This window comes from Dunckerocampus dactyliophorus, chromosome 11, assembly GCF_027744805.1.
Source record: "Dunckerocampus dactyliophorus isolate RoL2022-P2 chromosome 11, RoL_Ddac_1.1, whole genome shotgun sequence".
NCBI lineage: Eukaryota > Metazoa > Chordata > Actinopteri > Syngnathiformes > Syngnathidae > Dunckerocampus > Dunckerocampus dactyliophorus.
The window spans coordinates 27,129,263-27,146,708 of record NC_072829.1 but is presented as its reverse complement, the minus strand read 5'-3'; the positions used below and the strand labels follow the sequence as shown (position 1 = coordinate 27,146,708).

General features: G+C 42.3%; 2 protein-coding genes across 35 annotated transcripts in view; both read right to left on the bottom strand.

The window, feature by feature from the left end:
- The window catches only part of LOC129189671 (protocadherin alpha-C2-like), a 174,846-nt gene that overhangs the window by 33,326 nt on the left and 124,074 nt on the right, over nucleotides 1-17,446 (bottom strand). The window contains exons 1-2 of one of the 34 annotated variants that reach the window (XM_054791625.1): nucleotides 3,667-6,752; nucleotides 3,456-3,582 (exon numbers count right to left, since the gene is read on the bottom strand). The exons of 29 other annotated variants lie outside the window; for them this stretch is intronic. In XM_054791625.1, coding sequence (XP_054647600.1) covers nucleotides 3,456-3,582; nucleotides 3,667-5,864 — 2,325 coding nt within the window. In that variant the 5' untranslated portion in view covers nucleotides 5,865-6,752. 4 more of the 34 variants (XM_054791607.1, XM_054791608.1, XM_054791597.1 and 1 more) reach the window with 4 other exon arrangements.
- On the bottom strand, nucleotides 6,775-10,452 carry LOC129189680 (protocadherin alpha-2-like). Its single transcript, XM_054791637.1, has one exon. It carries the CDS (start codon nucleotides 9,316-9,318, stop codon nucleotides 6,775-6,777), a length of 2,544 nt encoding a protein of 847 aa, XP_054647612.1. The 5' UTR covers nucleotides 9,319-10,452.

The following is a 17,446-nucleotide window of genomic DNA, read 5'->3' as shown; positions in this document are numbered from 1 at the left end:
TATCACTTTGAACTGCTCAGCAGCATTGTTAAGAAGCTTGTCCCTGTTCCACAAAAAGTACCATGGACAGCTCCTCAGCCTCAGACGGAAAAGAACAATAGTGATACTTCCAGGACATTTGAACTCACCTTCTCAGTATTGGGTAAAGTCTGAGTCCTGGTAAAGGTGTCTCCTCCATTAATACTGATCAGTTCAGCATCTACAGGTGGAAAGGGCGCGGGGAAAACCACTACGTCACTCTTGAGTGTGTCTGAGCTGAAACACACGTCATACTGCTGAGTAGCTTTGGAGTAAGACCAGCTCCCATCTGGGTGGGTGGTGATCATTGGAGCGCCGTACCTGCCGAAAGTGCCATCTGTCCGTCTGTGGCATCTGACGGCTATTAAGGTGATGAGGCTGAGCAGAAAGATGAGTGACACGGCCACAATGGCGATGAGAAGATACAAGTGTAAATGTGAGAAGCTCTCCTCCTTTTTGGGCACGTGTCTGAACGGAGTGTGGATGTCAGCTGTGCTCTCTAGCACCACCACATCAATAGACACAGTAGCTGACAGGGAAGCTTCTCCATTATCACAAACCAACACCATCAAGGGGTGACTTTTCAAGTCATTGTCACTCATTCTCCTCTTGGTACGAATCTCCCCAGTGCTGGTTCCGATCCGGAAGAGGTTGTTGTTGCCTTTGGGCTCAGACAGGTGATAGGAGAGCAGTGCATTGTATCCAGAGTCTGCGTCTACAGCCCTGATCTTTGCCACAAAGTATCCCGCTTCAGCAGAATAGGGGATGTTCTCACTGTTAACAGAGCTGTGTTCAGAATAGGGCGCCAGAATGGTGGGACTGTTGTCATTTTCATCCAGGATAAAAACGTTGACAGTCACGTTGCTGCTGAGTGGAGGAACACCAGAGTCTGTGGCCTGAACTTTAAACTGGAACGTCTTTAACTTCTCATAGTCGAAAGACTGCAAAGCGACTAAATCTCCACTCTCTGAGTTGATGTTAATATTTAATCTCACTACATCCTCTTTGAGATGATTAGCATTCATTATTGAAAATGATATTTTTGCATTTTCGCCTACATCTGGATCATCTGCACTCATGGTGTATACAACTGCACCAGCAGGACTGTTCTCTTTAACAAAAATGTTTATCACTGAGTCTCCAAAGACGGGTGCATTGTCATTAATATCAGAAACATGCACCGTAATTACATTTGTACTGGAGAGTGGAGGGACCCCTTCATCAGATGCGGCTATTGTGATATTACATTTAGAAATTTGCTCTCTGTCCAAAGCTCCGTTGACCACCAGTGAATAGTGATTTTTGTAAGTGTTTTTGATTTTGAAAGGGACAGACTCAATTATTCTGACGTTAACGACGCCATTTTTGTCCGCGTCATTGTCTTTCACGGTTAAGAGTCCGACCATTGTGTCGAGAGGCGCATCCTCCCTCACCACGTCGACTAATGACGTTACTGATATTTGGGGTGGATTATCATTAATGTCGATGATTTCGACAAGAACTTTACAGTGCGATGCTCTTGGATTCAAGCCTTTGTCTTTTGCTTGCACTCTGATTTCTACGGCACTGTTTTTTTCGTGATCCAATTCACCGTTTACTGTTATTTCACCTGTCACTGAATCAATAGCAAATTTGTCAACATCATTATCACCGTCGTGATTGATAATTGAATACACAATTTCACCGTTATGACCCTCGTCTAAATCACGAGCATGCACAGACAAAATACTTGTGCCGCGCGGTGCATTTTCAGCCACTGTGCCTTTGTACAACACCTTGTCAAAGACTGGAATATTATCATTAACATCTTGTACAGTGATAGTGACCTGTAAGGTGCCTGATTTAGCAGGTTTTCCTCCATCCAGAGCCGTCAATACGAGTTGTATCACTGATTGTTTCTCGCGGTCCAGAGCTTTTTGCAGCAACAATTCGGCAGACATAGATTGCTCGCCAGCATTCTGCACATCCAAGGAAAAATGCTCATTTTGGCTCAGTTTGTAGCTTTTTACTGAATAACTGCCGACATCTGCGTCGAATGCCTTGAGTAACGTAAATCTTTCTCCAGGAAAAGCCGATTCAGACACATTAAGAACAATCCCAGGTAGTCGAAAAGAGGGCGCATTGTCATTTATATCCACAATTTTAACCTCAAAGCGATAAAGATTGAGTGGAGCGTTCGCAATGGCTTCCACCTCCAAAGAGCATTTTACACGTCGAGAGCACAGCTCCTCTCGGTCTATTCTGTCTTTCACCACAAGTATTCCCGTTTTAGCATTGACCTCCAAATACCTGGCATTCGGGCCTGTTATTTGCAAACCTCGCAATTCCAAATCCTGTACATCCAGTTGCAAGTCCTTAGCTAAATTCCCCACGGTGTGACCGGGATTCGACTCCTCTGTCACGGAATAGACAATCTGTGCGGATACCACACTCCATATATGAAACAAAGGCAATAAATAATAAATCCAAAGACGCGAATTATCCTCTCGTTTCATTATTTTCCCAGTTTGTTAGACAGATAGCACCAGAGTGTTTTACTCCACCAGGAACATTTTAAGACATCAGAATCAGAGCACGAAATCAGGACTTTTTGTAGCGGCGAACAAAGAATCACGCCCCATGTCCCAACAGACACAAAATAGAGCGTCTGTGAGCTGAGTGCGACATCTAGTGGTGTAAAATGATACATTATCTGCAAGGTAAAAATTGCACATACACGCTAAAGTGACACCAATATCTAAATGTATCACTAAAATTCCCAGTCCTAGTTTTGCATATATACATATACATTATCATCTCTCCTATTCACACCCTTCACTACCAGCCTACTCAAGGAACTGTGTAACAGTCATTTTAATATTTTTTGGAGGTAGAAAAAAACTCAAGTGCCTGTTGACAAACAGAAGGTCACATGCACGCCCCTTGCCAATATGTAGTAATAAATAGTATATGTTTTATACCAATGGCCATCAACTTTTATAGTTTGTTTTTTCATTCTAACATATAAAGCAACAATTTTTCAATGAGTTACAGCAAAATAAGGCAGACAGCAACAGATACTGTACTGCAGGGGTCACCAACGTGGTGACCGCGGGCACCAGGTAGCCCCCCACGACCACATGAGGTGCCCGCAAGCCTGCTTTTCATTCAGGTTTTCAGTTAATAATGAAAGAATAGTAGGAAATGCATTCTGAAATACAAAATGTGAGTTGTGGACACCAGCATTTTGTTAATGTTTTGGTAAAACAAGCACATTCGCTTTGTTTGGGTTTAAAACAAGCTCTGAAAATAAATGTTAGAAAAATGAGTAGCTCTTGGCCATTTTCATTTTGTAAAAGTAGCTCTCACAAGGAAAAACATTGGTGACCCCTGCTCTACTGTATGTGCATAAGGAGACCTGTGCAGATTGTGTCATTATGTGTAGATTGTGTCATTACCTTCTCGGTATTAGGTAAAGTCTGAGTCCTGGTAAAGGTGTCTCCTCCATTAATACTGATCAGTTCAGCATCTACAGGTGGAAAGGGCGTGGGAAAAACCACTACATCACTCTTGAGTGTGTCTGAGCTGAAACACACGTCATATTGCTGAGTCGCTTTGGAGTAAGACCAGCTCCCATCAGGATGGTTGGTGATCATCGGAGCGCCGTACCTGCCGAAAGTGCCGTCTGTCTTTTTGTGGCATCTGACGGCTATTAAAATTATAAGGCTGAGCAGAAAGATGAGTGACACGGCCACAATGGCAATGAGTAGATACAAGTGTAAATCAGAGAAGGTCTCCTCCTTTATGGGCACATGTCTGAACGGAGTGTGGATGTCAGCTGTGCTTTCAAGCACCACCACATCAATAGACACAGTAGCTGACAGGGAAGCTTCTCCATGATCACAAACCAACACCACCAAGGGGTGACTTTTCAGGTCATTGTCACTCATTCTCCTCTTGGTGCGAATCTCCCCGGTGCTGGTTCCGATCCTGAAGAGGTTGTTGTTGCCTTTGGGCTCAGACAAGTGATAGGAGAGCAGTGCATTGTATCCAGAGTCTGCGTCTACAGCCCTGATCTTTGCCACAAAGTATCCTGCTTCAGCAGAATAGGGGATGCTCTCACTGTTAACGGAGCTGTGTTCAGAATAGGGCGGCAGAATGGTGGGACTGTTGTCATTCTCATCCAAGACAAAAACGTTGACAGTCACGTTGCTGCTGAGTGGCGGAACACCAGAGTCTGTGGCCTGAACTTTAAACTGGAACGTCTTTAACTTCTCATAGTCAAAAGATTGCAAACTGACTAAATCTCCATTCTCTGAGTGGATGTTCATCACTGATGTTATTGGAATACCATTTGCATCTCCCAGTAAGGCATAGGTCACTCTTGCATTGTAATTTATATCAGAATCTACAGCAATGATTCTGTTGATACTGACTCCTACAGGACTATTTTCTTTGACATATATATTTTGAATAGGTTCAGGGAAATGTGGCGCGTTGTCATTAACATCAGACACTTGAATGGTGATAACGCTGCTGCTAGATAGCTGTGGACTTCCTTCATCAGTTGCCACAATAGTGACATTATACATGGAGCATTCTTCTCTGTCGATGAGGCCATCCACAACTAGGGAGTAATAGTTTTTATAATTAGATTTAAGTTTAAAAGGTGCAGCGCCAGTAATTTTACTCTGAGTGTTGCCGTTTTTCCCTCCATCTTCATCAGTCACTGTCACTAAAGCCACAACGCTTCCTATCTCAGCGTCTTCTTTAACTGGGTTCATCAGTGACGTCACTACAATTTCCGGGGCATTGTCGTTCACGTCTAGCACTTCCACCAGTAGTTTTGCATTAGCTCTCCGAGGCGACGGGCTTTTATCTGTAGCCTGCACGTGAATATCATACGCTGCTTGTGTCTCATAGTCCAAAAGGCCTTTAACAGTGATCTCACCAGTTTCTGCATCAATTAAAAACACGTCAGCAGGGTCAAAGTGTGCACGTTTAACAAAAGCGAACAGCAGCTTCCCGTTGTCACCTTCGTCTAAATCTGTCGCACTCAGCTGAATTACTAAAGAACCAGGCAGCGCATTTTCTTTTACACGGGCTTTATACAGTGCTTGGCTAAACGAGGGAGTGTTATCGTTAACATCCAGAACATTTACATTTATCTCTAGCGTTCCAGTTTTGGGAGGTTTTCCTCCATCTATAGCACTGAGTGTTAACTTCACTGTGGCTTGTTTTTCTCTGTCTAACGCTTTTATCAGCACCAACTCAGCAGATACACCATGCTCGCCACCGCCCTGCACCTCGAGAGAGAAATATTCATTTTGACTCAATTTGTAAGTCTTAACAGAGTTACCCGCAGTATCTGAGTCAAGCGCCAGTGGAAGTAAGAAATGCTCGCCTGTCGGGGATATTTCTGATACGTTAATTGAATGGGACTCCTCCACGAAGCGGGGTGCGTTGTCGTTCAAATCATCTACCACCACTTCAATTCGATGCAACCCCATCGGGTTCCTCAGAATAGCCTCTATGTTGATAGTGCATTTTATCGCCTTTGGACACAGCTCGTCGCGGTCTATTCTTTCTGCAACATAAAGCTCCCCCGTACGAAAATTGGCCTTGAAATATTCCTTACTGTAACTTGACACCACATTGAGATCTCTCATTTGTAAGTCTCTAACGTTGACATTTAAATCCTTTGCTAGGTTGCCCACCACGGTTCCTTTGTCCATCTCCTCAGAAATAGAGTAGGATATCTGAGCAGTGCAGCAGTCCCATAAAAGCGCAATCAACAACCAGCACAGACGTCTACGTTTCCGTCCAACAACCATCGCTCTTTCCACAGATTCCACCGTCATAAACATCGTATTTTATCCACAAATCAGTGCTCGATCGTCCATTAATCCATCCACTGGCCTTCTCTTCTTTCTATCATCGTCTTTCTGGCTCATCATACAATGTGATTTATCTCATGACGCGACACAGGCAGGTGGCGACTGTGAGTTTACACAAAGTGGCGGTCAACTGCGACCTCAAGCGTTTAAATTTGGTATGACAATATATATTTTTAAAAACAAATGGACCCATAAAACACAGCAATTAAGCAAGAAATGGGTTTTCAAAACCAGGGAAAATTCCACCCACACCGTTGTGAATGTGCCCGAGCTCATTCGTAATTTGTTTTTCGTCAAATTCCAACATTAACATTTGTTTGGAAATAATCTATTGTGAAGTTTGTGGTTCTACAAAGCTTGTCATACAGTGTTATTGTTGGTGTACGTAGAGATGCTAATAATGTTTAAGTTGAAAGCAAGCAAGCTTTTCCATTGCACGTTAACATTCAGCAACAAGGATAGTTACATTACTTTTTCCTGAAGCCCATTGCACGTTAACATTCAGCACCAAGGATAGTTACATTGCTTTTTTCCTGAAGCACATTCTGTTTAGGGTCATGGTTATGGTCATCTAGAATATATGATGGCTTAAAGTAAAATGAAGACTACATCACGGACTAGGTGCCAGTCACAGGATGTCAACTGATCCCACGCGAGCTGCATGGACGTCAGTTATATGAACCACCATCATTAATGACCAGGGACTGAGCTAACAATTAACATACTAACAAAGTATCAGTCTTGTCATGTATTTAAACAGGTTAACATCCAGTCAGTGCACTTTTTTGCATCAGCAAAGATCGTTCTAACTCTTGGCAATAATCAACACAAAGGAATATGGACAGATATCAAAATGGAAACCACCCCCCCACTCACATTTTTAGCCTACCTTCTCAGAATTAGGCAAAGTCTGGGTCCTGGTAAAGGTGTCTCCTCCACTAATACTGATCAGTTCAGCGTCTACAGGTTGAAAAGGTGCGGGGAAAACCATTACGTCACTCTTGAGTGTGTCCGAGCTGAAACACACGTCGTACTGCTGAGTCGCTTTGGAGTAAGACCAGCTCCCGTCAGGATGGGTGGTGATCATCGGGGCGCCGTACCTGCCGAAAGTGCCGTCTGTCTGTCTGTGGCATCTGACGGCTATTAAAGTGATGAGGCTGAGCAGAAAGATGAGTGACACGGCCACAATGGCGATGAGCAGGTACAAGTGTAAATCAGAGAAGGTCTCCTCCTTTATGGGCACATGTCTGAACGGAGTGTGGATGTCAGCTGTGCTTTCAAGCACCACCACATCAATAGACACAGTAGCTGACAGGGAAGCTTCTCCATGATCACAAACCAACACCACCAAGGGGTGACTTTTCAGGTCATTGTCACTCATTCTCCTCTTGGTGCGAATCTCCCCGGTGCTGGTTCCGATCCGGAAGAGGTTGTTGTTGCCTTTGGGCTCAGACAGGTGATAGGAGAGCAGTGCATTGTATCCAGAGTCTGCGTCTACAGCCCTGATCTTTGCCACAAAGTATCCTGCTTCAGCAGAATAGGGGATGTTCTCACTGTTAACGGAGCTGTGCTCAGAATAGGGCGGCAGAATGGTGGGACTGTTGTCATTCTCATCCAAGACAAAAACATTGACAGTCACGTTGCCGCTGAGTGGAGGAACACCAGAGTCTGTGGCCTGAACTTTAAACTGGAACGTCTTTAACTTCTCAAAGTCAAAAGACTGCGAACTGACTATATCGCCACTCTCTGAGTTGATGTTTAGAAGTGATGTTATTGGAATATTTCCAGGATAAATATCTAACAATGTGTAGGACACTTTTGCATTAGCATCCAAATCAGGGTCAAGGGCATTTATGGAACAAAGAGAAGATCCTGTTGGACTATTTTCTTTGACATACACATTAATAACAGGCTCCTTAAAATGAGGTGCATTATCATTCACATCAGAAACATGAACAGTAATGATCCTGCTAGTGGACAGAGGAGGACTTCCTTCATCTGTGGATATAATGGGGACATTATAAAGAGAAGTGTTTTCTCTGTCTAGTGCTCCATCAACTACTAAAGAATAATCATTTTTATAATTAGATTTCAGTTTAAACGGAACAGATCCAACTACCTTACAGTTTGTTACACCGTTGTTCCCCCCGTCGTTATCACTCACTGTAACCAAAGCAACTATTGTGCCCAATTCTGCGTTTTCTTTTACTGGCGTCATAAGTGACGTCACCGTTATTTCGGGGGCGTTGTCATTAACATCAATTATCTCTATCAGCAGTTTAGCATGAGCACTACGAGGAACTGTGCCCTGATCCATTGCTTGAACCCTGACTTCATAAGCAGGAGTTTCTTCATAATCTAATGTACCTTTCACGGTGATTTCTCCTGTTTCTGCATTTAAATTAAAAACATTTGATGGATCATTGTTACCTCGTTTAATTAACGAATACAGGATCTTACTGTTCATGCCGTCGTCTAAATCTGTTGCATTTAATTTTATCACAACTGAGCCTTGTGCGGCATCTTCACTCACACGCACTTTATAAAGCGACTTGCTAAAAGTGGGCACATTGTCATTGACATCAAGCACATTAACGCGTATTTGCAAAGAGCCAGATTTAGGAGGTTTACCGCCGTCTACAGCGGTCAGCGTGAGTGTAATGAGCGACTGCTTCTCTCGATCTAAAGGTTTATGCAGCACCAACTCTGCAGACACGCCGTGGTCTCCTCCGCTCTGCACGTCTAGTGTAAAGTGTTCATTATTGCTCAGCTTGTAGCTTCTCACGGAGTTACTGCCAATGTCTGCGTCCACAGCCACGGGGAGAAGGTAGCGCTCTCCCTGTATGGCTGATTCAAAAATATCCAAAGAGTAGGCATTTTCAGTGAAAGCAGGCGAATTGTCGTTTATATCCAAAACACTGACCTCAATGCGGTGTGCTGTCATCGGATTGTTTAACACAGCTTGTATCCTCAACGAGCATTTCGCCAGGTTAGGACAAAGCTCCTCCCTGTCTATTCTTTCCTTTACAAATAGGTTCCCCGTCTGCAGATTCACATTAAAATACTCTTTACTGTAGCTCGAAACCACTCGTAGATCTCTGGTGTCCAGGTCCTGCACGTTAAGGTTTAAATCCTTGGCGATGTTCCCCACCACAAAGCCTTTGTTGACCTCCTCGTTAATGGAGTAGGACAATTGCGAAGCGGACGAGTCGTAAATACAAAGAAGCACAGCGAAGTGAATCCAGACATGGTGTCTTTTTTGTTGACGCGTTCTCATCGTTGGTTCAGCAAAATGAACCAAATCCCCCATATCACTTATCCACCGTAGATATAATTCATCCAAGTGCAGTACCACTGTTGAGGCTTGAGTGCGTCTTCGTGCGTATGAACTACTGACTGATGACGATTTCTTTTTTGTTACCATGCAGGGAGGACGTTGAATAATTGAACACGCTCATGCTATCTTACGGTCTACTGCGACCTCGTGTGGTGATTTGAAGGTAAGTCAATCTTTACAGTTACAAAGGTACAGACCAACTGAATAAACATGTTCAAAAACACAGTTAGGTCTGACAGCTAAAAAAAAACAAGCAAAATCCTACATTCTACAAGAAACTGATGCAAATGTTTTTATAAAATGCAAACCAAATGTGAATTTACTACACAATAGTATTGCGTTGTATGAAAGTAGTGTATATTAAATGTTTTACTTTAATTGCCCTGTTTCTCTATATCGTGAGAATGTTTTTATGTCCAAACATGAATATTTATGTTTTTAGTGTAGTGCAGTAACAACATGTTTGGTGATTTATTTCTAAATGAAGTATTATTTGTAAGCATTGTATGTAGTGGTGCATATAGGAATTCTGGGCCCCACGGAAAAAAATCGCGTTGGAAGTTTAAGCAAAGAGTTATTGCTCTTTAGACGTAAAACGTAGTTATTGCAGATGAAACACAGCATTATAGTTGATGGCATTGCAACAAAAAATAACAAACAATAACATAAGAAAAACTACTGCTATCTTTAATTGCACTATTGCTACAACTAGTAATAACCATTGTCATACATGGCCTAACACACGAGGACCCCACAAAATACTGTAGCGCAAACAGAAGGTCAGCACCACGGACAGTGTCTTTTTCATAGGTTTTTTTTTCCAACAAGTAAAATAGTCTCAATAATATATCAAGCAACGATAGCACTACAGACAACCAAGACTACAGCCAATATTTCAGAAATCAAACACCCAAATACTCCAATTATCTAAACCAACAGCTTCATACTTTATAGCCGTAAAGCAATCAAGTTTAAAGTCCAAACAATATACTGTCATAAAAAACCGGGGTTCTCCCATCCAATGTTACACTGTCAGTGGATTTAATAGGTCATGTCTATATGTGAACTACACAGCTCATATACATGTTTAAGATGACCAAAATCATGATAGAAATGGTGAAAGAGTTTGAAAGCAGCAACAATATGGTTCAAATTGTCATTATTTACAAGTTTCTTCTCATACTGGGACTAAGCAGTCACATCAAGAATAACACAGTTTCAGCCTACCTTCTCAGTGTTAGGTAAAGTCTGAGTCCTGGTAAAGGTGTCTCCTCCATTAATACTGATCAGTTCAGCATCTACAGGCGGAAAGGGTGCTGGGAAAACCACTACATCACTCTTGAGTGTGTCTGAGCTGAAACACACGTCGTACTGCTGAGTAGCTTTGGAGTAAGACCAGCTCCCGTCAGGATGGGTGGTGATCATTGGGGCGCCGTACCTGCCGAAAGTGCCGTCTGTCTGTCTGTGGCATCTGACAGCTATTAGAGCGATGAGGCTGAGTAGGAAGATGAGTGACACGGCCACAATGGCGATGAGCAGGTACAAGTGTAAATCAGAGAAGGTCTCCTCCTTTATGGGCACATGTCTGAACGGAGTGTGGATGTCAGCTGTGCTTTCAAGCACCACCACATCAATAGACACAGTAGCTGACAGGGAAGCTTCTCCATGATCACAAACCAACACCACCAAGGGGTGACTTTTCAGGTCATTGTCACTCATTCTCCTCTTGGTGCGAATCTCCCCGGTGCTGGTTCCTATCCTGAAGAGGTTGTTGTTGCCTTTGGGCTCAGACAGGTAATAGGAGAGCAGTGCATTGTATCCAGAGTCTGCGTCTACAGCCCTGATCTTTGCCACAAAGTATCCTGCTTCAGCAGAATAGGGGATGTTCTCACTGTTAACGGAGCTGTGCTCAGAATAGGGTGCCAGAATGGTGGGACTGTTGTCATTTTCGTCCAAGATAAAAACGTTGACAGTCACATTGCCACTGAGTGGAGGAACCCCAGAATCTGTGGCTTGAACTTTAAACTGGAACGTCTTTAACTTCTCAAAGTCAAAAGACTGCAAACTGACTATATCTCCACTCTCTGAGTTGATGTTTAGAAGTGACGTTATTGGAATATTTCCAGGATAATTATCTAACAATGTGTAGGACACTTTTGCATTAGCATCCAAATCAGGATCAAGTGCATTTATGGAACAAAGAGAAGATCCTGTTGGACTATTTTCTTTGACATACACATTAATAACAGGCTCCTTAAAATGAGGTGCATTATCATTCACATCAGAAACATGAACAGTAATGATCCTGCAAGTGGACAGAGGAGGACTTCCTTCATCTGTGGCTATAATGGAGACATTATAAAGAGAGGTGTTTTCTCTGTCTAGTGCTCCATCAACTACTAAAGAATAATCATTTTTATAGTTAGATTTAAGTTTAAAGGGGACCGATCCCACAACCTTACTGTTGGTTACACCATTGTTCCCTCCATCCTTATCACTCACTGTAACCAAAGCAACTATTGTGCCTAGTTCTGCGTTTTCTTTTACTGGCGTTACCAGTGACGTCACCGTTATTTCGGGGGCGTTGTCATTAACATCAATTATCTCAATGAGCAGTTTGGCATGAGCACTTCGAGGAACAGTGCCCTGATCCATTGCTTGAACCCTGACCTCATAAGCAGGAGTTTCTTCATAATCTAATGTACCTTTCACGGTGATTTCTCCTGTTTCTGCATTTAAAATAAAAACATTTGATGGATCATTGTTGCCTCGTTTAATTAAAGAATATAGGATCTTACTGTTCATGCCCTCGTCTATATCTGTTGCATTTAATTTAATAATTACCCAACCTCGCCCGACATCTTCACCCACACGCACTTTATAAAGCGACTTGCTAAAAACGGGTGTGTTGTCATTCGCATCCACGACCACTACTCTGATGTGCAACATGCCTGATCTAATAGGTTTTCCTCCGTCTAAAGCAGTTAGAGTGAGCTCAAGAACAGGCTGTTTCTCTCGATCTAAAGCTTTGTGCAGCACCAGCTCGGCAGAAACGCCGTGGTCTCCACCGCTCTGCACATCAAGCGTAAAATGTTCATTTGGACTGAGCTTGTATGTCTTTACCGAGTTGCTTCCTGTGTCAGAATCTTCTGCTGCTGGGAGGAGATAGCGTTCTCCCGGTGACACGGATTCAGATATCTTGAAAGCATATAACTCTTCCTCAAATTTTGGTGCGTTGTCGTTGACATCTAATACATCGACATCAATGCGGTGCACATTCACGGGGTTGCTCAACACTGCCTGTATTCTCACATAGCATTGCGCCGCGTTCGGACAAAGCTCCTCCCTGTCTATTTTCTCGTTAACAAAGAGGTTGCCCGTCCGAAGATCCACATCAATGTATTTCTTACTGTCACTGGAAACAATACGCAGGTCTCTCTTGTGCAGCTCTTGCAAATTAAGATTCAAGTCCTTGGCGATGTTCCCCACCACCGTGCCTTTGTTCACTTCCTCGGAAATTGAGTAAGAGAACTGGGATGCAGATCCGTCACAAAGAAAAAGCACAGCAACGAAATAAATCCACACATGATACTCCTGCATTCCCATCGTTGTAAAATAAACACCAACCCGGCTACTTATTTTTATCCAGCGTTTGCATATCAGACACTGGCACGTATCTCCCAACAGTCAGAGCAGCTCTTCTCGCTAAACTACAATCAGAGTGGCGGTCTAAACCGCAGCCAATGAAAATGTAGGCTTCCCGAATGAGGCGAGGTTGTGCATAATCATCCTAGCTGTGGTCTCGTACGACATCTTGTGGTCAGTGACTGTTAAAGCATTCAAACGTGTGACAATTTTATTTTTGACCAATGATGTCTTATTGGAAACTTGATCACCTCGAATATGAAAAATACATGTACATTATTATATGTATCATTTGGTATATATCTAAAGTTATGTATGGCAGTTGACTTTCTGTATGTCTTAAAAACATTATCTTTTCATAATATGCATTGTGAAAGCTTACGTCCCATAAAGATGTAAACGTCATTTACTTCACTTCCCATTTAAACTATGCTTTGCATTCAATATAAAATAGCAAAGAGAGAAAATGATTTCGTCGAGAAAACACTGCATAATATAATATACATTGAAAGTTAGCCCTTCACATTCAAACATAAATACTTAAGGCTTCCTCGATGTGAACAAGATTGAAAAAAAAAAAAAAACTTCTTACTTTAGCACCATGGAGAGTAATTTACTTGCAGCCCATCAAATTAAACAAAAAAATGAGCAAACCATCCATTTTCTATGAGTCAGCTGGGTCAACAACTACGTTACCTTACAACTCACACCTGAAACAACTTACCAAGTTAAACTCTACCATCAATTTTAAAAAAAAATCATAGTAAAACCTTCACTTAAACTTTTAAATTATCCGATGGAGTACAGTATCAATACTTTTGAGTTTCTGTTGCACATATTTGACTTTTTTTTTTCTCATATTAAGTCCTACAATTTGTAAGAATTTTACAAAATGTGAATCATGACACGGTCTTCAAAGTATGTTCTTTGCAACATTTGTGAAAATAACATGTTATATGTTCTCCATGGTAGGTAAACTAATCAGCTCTTAAGACATGTTTATGAACAAAACTGTGTCACAGTTGAAGAGTGAGAGCAGCAACAATATGGTTTAAGCAGTTAGAGTATAGTTTATAATTTGCTTTAAATGGTGATAATTGACAGTCAGGTAAGAAAAATAATTTCTCCAACAACAACGACATTTTTGGCCTACCTTCTCAGTATTGGGTAAAGTTTGAGTCCTGGTAAAGGTGTCTCCTCCATTAATACTGATCAGTTCAGCATCTACAGGTGCAAAGGGCCCGGGGAAAACTACTACATCACTCTTGAGTGTGTCTGAGCTGAAACACACGTCATACTGCTGAGTAGCTTTGGAGTAAGACCAGCTTCCATCAGGATGGGTGGTGATCATGGGAGTGCCGTACTTGCCGAAAGTGCCGTCGGTCTGTCTGTGGCATCTGACGGCTATTAAAGTGATGAGGCTGAGCAGAAAGATGAGTGACACGGCCACAATGGCGATGAGCAGATACAAGTGTAAATCAGAGAAGCTCTCCTCCTTTATGGGCACATGTCTGAACGTAGTGTGGATGTCAGCTGTGCTTTCAAGCACCACCACATCAATAGACACAGTAGCTGACAGGGAAGCTTCTCCGTTATCACAAATCGACACCACCAAGGGGTGACTTTTTAGGTCATTGTCACTCATTCTCCTCTTGGTGCGAATCTCCCCGGTGCTGGTTCCGATCCGGAAGAGGTTGTTGTTGCCTTTGGGCTCAGACAGGTGATAGGAGAGCAGTGCATTGTATCCAGAGTCTGCGTCTACAGCCCTGATCTTTGCCACAAAGTATCCCGCTTCAGCAGAATAGGGGATGCTCTCACTGTTAACGGAGCTGTGTTCAGAATAGGGCGCCAGAATGGTGGGACTGTTGTCATTCTCATCCAGGATGAAAACATTGACAGTCACGTTGCTGCTGAGTGGAGGAACACCAGAGTCTGTGGCCTGAACTTTAAACTGGAATGTCTTTAACTTCTCATAGTCAAAAGACTGCAAACTGACTATATCTCCACTGTCTGAGTTTATGTTTATCATTGAAGCTCTTTGCGTAGTTTTAGAAGATCTGTCAATCAAGTGATAAGCTGCTTTTCCATTTTCGACTGAATCTGCATCTGTAGTTGTCAAAGTGTAAATAGTGGTTCCGACTGGACTATTCTCCTTTAGGTAAATATTAATTACAGGCTCCATGAATTGAGGTGGGTTGTCATTAACATCAGAAATTTGAATGGTGATGATGCTTGTAGTGGACAGAGGAGGACTGCCTTCATCAGTAGCTATTAGTGTTACAAGATACTGTGAAACGCCCTCTCTGTCAAGAGGCCCGTGTACCAACAACGAGTAGTAATTTTTATAGTTAGACTTTAAAACAAATGGCAGTGATCCAGAAATTTTACATGTTGTTTGTCCATTTTTACCACCGTCTTGATCAGTAATCGTCACCATGGCAACCACCGAGCCTATCTCAGCGTCCTCCTTTACTGGACTCATGAGTGAAGACACAGTGATTTCCGGTGCGTTGTCATTCACATCAATGACTTCCACTAAAACTTTGCTGTGCGCCAAGCGAGGAGGAATGCCTTTGTCCCGCACTTGAACACGAATCTCGTACGCTTGAGTTTCCTCATAATTCATCTCCCCCTTTACGGTGATTTCTCCAGTGTTTTCATTCAGAGCAAACTTGTCATCGGGGTTAAAACGCCCTCTTTCTGCAAAAGAATACGCCAGTTGCCCATTTACGCCATCGTCTAAATCAGTGGCAGACAGCGTTAACAGCGCGGCGCCAATATCTTCATTTTCAACAACTTGGACCTTGTAGAGAGATTTGCTAAACAAAGGAGAATTATCGTTTACATCAAGGACATTTATTTTTAACTGTACAGTCCCTGATTTAGGTGGTTTTCCTCCATCTATGGCAGTGAGCATGAGATCGACTACAGCCTGCTTTTCTCGATCTAACGCTTTTTGCAGTATTAACTCAGCAGAGACACTATCACTGTTGCTTTGTACATCCAAAACAAAATAGTCATTCGGGTTTAATTTATAATTCTTCACGGAGTTAACACCCACGTCTGCATCATGAGCTATTGGAAGCGGATGCCTCTCCCCAAGAAAGGTATTTTCATACATATCAATTGTTGTTATTTCTTCTAGAAAAACCGGTGAGTTGTCATTTATGTCATGAATCACAACCTCAATTCGATGGAGCCTGCGTGGATTACTCAATGAGGCTTCTATATTTAAAGAGCATTTGACCACATTCGGACACAGCTCTTCTCTGTCTACCCTCTCGCTAACGACCAATATTCCAGATTGTAGATCAATGTCAAAATACCGTCTTTTATACGTGGAGGTGATCTGCAGACCCGTGGATTGGAGTTGCTGCACACTGAGGTTTAAATCCTTTGCGAGGTTCCCTACCGCTGTTCCTTTGTCCACCTCTTCTGAGATGGAGTAGGATATCTGAGCCGTGGTCCAGCCGCACAGACAAAGCAGAATGAAAGACAGATCCCCAATCGTATTCCATTGTTCCCGAGAAGCCATAGCGACTCAAACAAATTAACATTGATTGCGTTTTTGCCTTTGGTAAATCCACAGTGACTACAAAAATACAAATATATATCCGTTTATGTATACATTCTCGCTGATGTTCCTTCCGTGTGGCTCGTCTTGACTGTTGGCGCTCGACACAGCCCACTCATGACGTTCTCGTTTTAGAAGGATTTTCTGCACGTCAGACGTCGATATATTTTGCACGGTCTAGAACGCCACCTTGTGACGGCTATAGAGAAGTGCAACATCAAAGGAAAAGATAGTGAATTTAGATTACAGCAGTTTGTTTCCCACAACACTCCAAAACACACCAAATCTGCTCGTTGTTTCTCATTGAAACGCGAATTGCAATTCTTTTTTGCATTGTTTTCCCTTTTTTACCCTTGCCTCCATTCATTTACTTGACATTACCCATACAAATTAAAAATAAATTAGACTTAAAAATAATACCTATGCGCAGAACTTACAAAAATAAAACGCCGAAAAGACTGCAGGTACTGTATTTCAGCACCACGGATAGCGCCTCAATACACTGTGGACTGTAGACTTCTGAGAAAACCATTTTTAAATCAAATTGTGCTTAGTTGTCAGCACATCATTGTCTATATTATGAGCATCAGTCAACGTACTGTAAGTCCTTGTTTCACAACAGAGTAACACCATGCAGTAAACTACTCTGTCATATGTTGTGACCTAGGTAGTTGTCAGGACATGCTCAAAAATTACAAACCCTTTTTGTTGTAGGAAGTGTTAATAATAATAATAATATACTTCAGATAGCAATCAGTATATCCAAACAACACATCACCTCTGACCTAGAGCACCAACACAATTAAGATCGATATGACCACCTGCCACCTCTGATTTCCACACTACACCTCCTGCCCATACCAACAATAGACTCTAAATCCATTAGTCTCTTAGAGAGCCACTCTCAAACAACATCCATGTGACAAAATACTAGAATATTATACTTTTATTATTGTACACCAAGAAATTCCGAAGACCCTTTGAATTAACAGTATG

What these genes read in the sequence shown, in the direction of transcription:
- LOC129189680 (XM_054791637.1), bottom strand. Translation starts at nt 9,318, where the DNA reads ATGGTAACAAAAAAGAAATCGTCATCAGTCAGTAGTTCATACGCACGA.